The 1,881-nt window shown below is 49.1% G+C and overlaps 2 protein-coding genes across 14 annotated transcripts in view; one reads left to right on the forward strand and one right to left on the reverse strand.

The window, feature by feature from the left end:
- gramd1bb (GRAM domain containing 1Bb) overlaps positions 1-1,881 on the reverse strand; it is a 121,602-nt gene that overhangs the window by 38,512 nt on the left and 81,209 nt on the right. Inside the window, exon 1 of one of the 13 annotated variants that reach the window (XM_015028598.1) lies at positions 529-973. The exons of 11 other annotated variants lie outside the window; for them this stretch is intronic. In XM_015028598.1, the coding sequence (XP_014884084.1) occupies positions 529-656 (128 nt within the window). In that variant the 5' untranslated portion in view covers positions 657-973. Of the gene's footprint in view, positions 1-528; positions 974-1,026; positions 1,384-1,881 lie in introns of those variants that run through there. One more of the 13 variants, XM_015028603.1, reaches the window with a different exon arrangement.
- Positions 113-1,881, forward strand: part of LOC106945143 (uncharacterized) — a 16,196-nt gene continuing 14,427 nt past the window's right edge. Inside the window, exons 1-2 of the mRNA XM_015028604.1 lie at positions 113-360; positions 1,381-1,525. Of these exons, the coding sequence (XP_014884090.1) occupies positions 119-360; positions 1,381-1,525 (387 nt within the window). The 5' untranslated portion in view covers positions 113-118. The remainder of the gene's footprint in view (positions 361-1,380; positions 1,526-1,881) is intronic.

Here is a 1,881-nt window from a genome sequence, read left to right on the forward strand (position 1 = left end):
AAAAAAAAAAAAAAAAAAGGGGAAAAACAACGTTCCACTTTGTAACAGTCTTTTCATTAAATAGGCTGTAAAGCCCTAAATCCTGCCGGCTCAGTCTGTCTAAACGTTCGGCTTCACAATGGAACAGAGTTCCGGGCCTTTCCGAGGGCCCCCAGTTGTTTTCACAGTTTTGCTGATCCTGGAAAATACCCATCTGGCACTTGTCGTTCAGCTCTGCACCAGTTTGAAAAGAACCACGAGGTGCGCCATGAGCATGCTCACACAGAGATGCATCGTGCAGCACGGGGGCAGACATCAACATGGAAGCAGAGGACATACGCCCACATATTGCAGAAATGCATCACGCCTCACTCTGTCTCAGTAAGTGGATAAAATTAGCAACATCGTCTGGATTATTACCGAATTGCCTCTTCATTTAAAATAAATGCAAGAACACATCAAATTATATAACCAAGCCCATCCCACTCCACCCATTCATTCTCCTCACATTCAGGCAGCCTCTAACAAGCACGTGAGGGAACGTCATACCCTTGGTGAAAAACACAGTCGCTGAGAACCTCGCCGTAGCAGCCCTGGTTAGCCGCCGTCACACACTCGAATGCGACCATGTCCTCGTAGGCAACTTCCTGTAATGAGCTGTTCACCCAGCGGATCATCCCGCGGACCCCGCGGCTGTGTTTTCTCACGAGGTGTAAAAGAGAAGAAAGGTAGCCGGATAGATAATGGAGAGAGAAAGAGAGGAGCTGGAAAAGGCAAGGCGGGGAGATTTTCTCCAGCAGGCTTAGGGCCACTGATCTTCCCTGGCCAGCTCTGATCTCCTAATAACCAGCTTACATCGCCCTTAACACCACCTGCCAAAGAAGAGACACTGGTGGTCTGCGATGCAGCTACCCCCCACCTACCTCTCCCTGAACTCACTTCCTAAATAGTACATGCTGATCTTTCCAGACAGGGAAGCTAACCAATGCACGAGCGGCCACTGCTTAACTGAGACTGAATGCAGACAGGTAAACAGGCAGCACTAACCTGCTTGTAGCCATGTAGAGAGTCGCTCAGCAGCAACAAGCTCCTTTCACACGGCTTCATTCATACAGCCGGAGCATCGGATGATGCACAGGAGGAAGAAAAGGAGATGGGGGGGTAGAGCATGGAGGGGAGAGCGAAATTGAATGATGGGCGAGTTCCGGAGCATGCCAGAAGGATGAGAGGAAAAGCACAAGGAAGCAGGCACATCAGAGGAAGAGATCCCAACAGATGGACTCTGAGGCTGGATTTCACACTCTGTTGCTTCCTTTTGATTTCATTTACTCTTCTTTGTCTATTTCTGCCGTAATGAGCTATCGTTTTCCTTTTCCATCTCTTCCTCCTTTGGTCCTCCAGCTGCTGGATCGTCTGCCTGTTCACTGCTTCTTCCCCCAGAGCCCAGCCGATCCCGTATCTCGCGATTTCTGCTGCTGCTCTGAAGAATTCACGGCCGCACGCGACAGCAGACAGACAGAGACTGAGGGAGAACATGCAAAACGAGGTAAGGGAGAAAAACAGAGGGAGGGAGAGACGGTGAGAGGCGCGGAGAGAGCAAATGAGAGAAGAGATGGCTTTCACTTTGCATTCCACCTCAACTCGGAGCCGGTGCATCGAGGCTGGGCTACCTCAATTATTCATGTGTTTCATGAATGGAGGGGCTGACATCATTGGCATCCAGGTCACCTTACATTCAAAGCTCGTTCTAAATCACACTGAAAGGAGGTCCAAGTCTTTGCGGTAAACACAATTCAGGGTCTCACACAGACACACACACGGACACAACTCTGGGTATTTGATGCATTTTGTGTAGCAAACAGCAAACAAGAGAGTAGAAGTTTAATTTAAACAAAAACTCAT

The sequence above is a fragment of the Poecilia latipinna genome, unplaced genomic scaffold, assembly GCF_001443285.1.
Source record: "Poecilia latipinna isolate Pla-1442-1.1 unplaced genomic scaffold, P_latipinna-1.0 Scaffold129, whole genome shotgun sequence".
NCBI classification, from domain to species: Eukaryota; Metazoa; Chordata; class Actinopteri; order Cyprinodontiformes; family Poeciliidae; genus Poecilia; species Poecilia latipinna.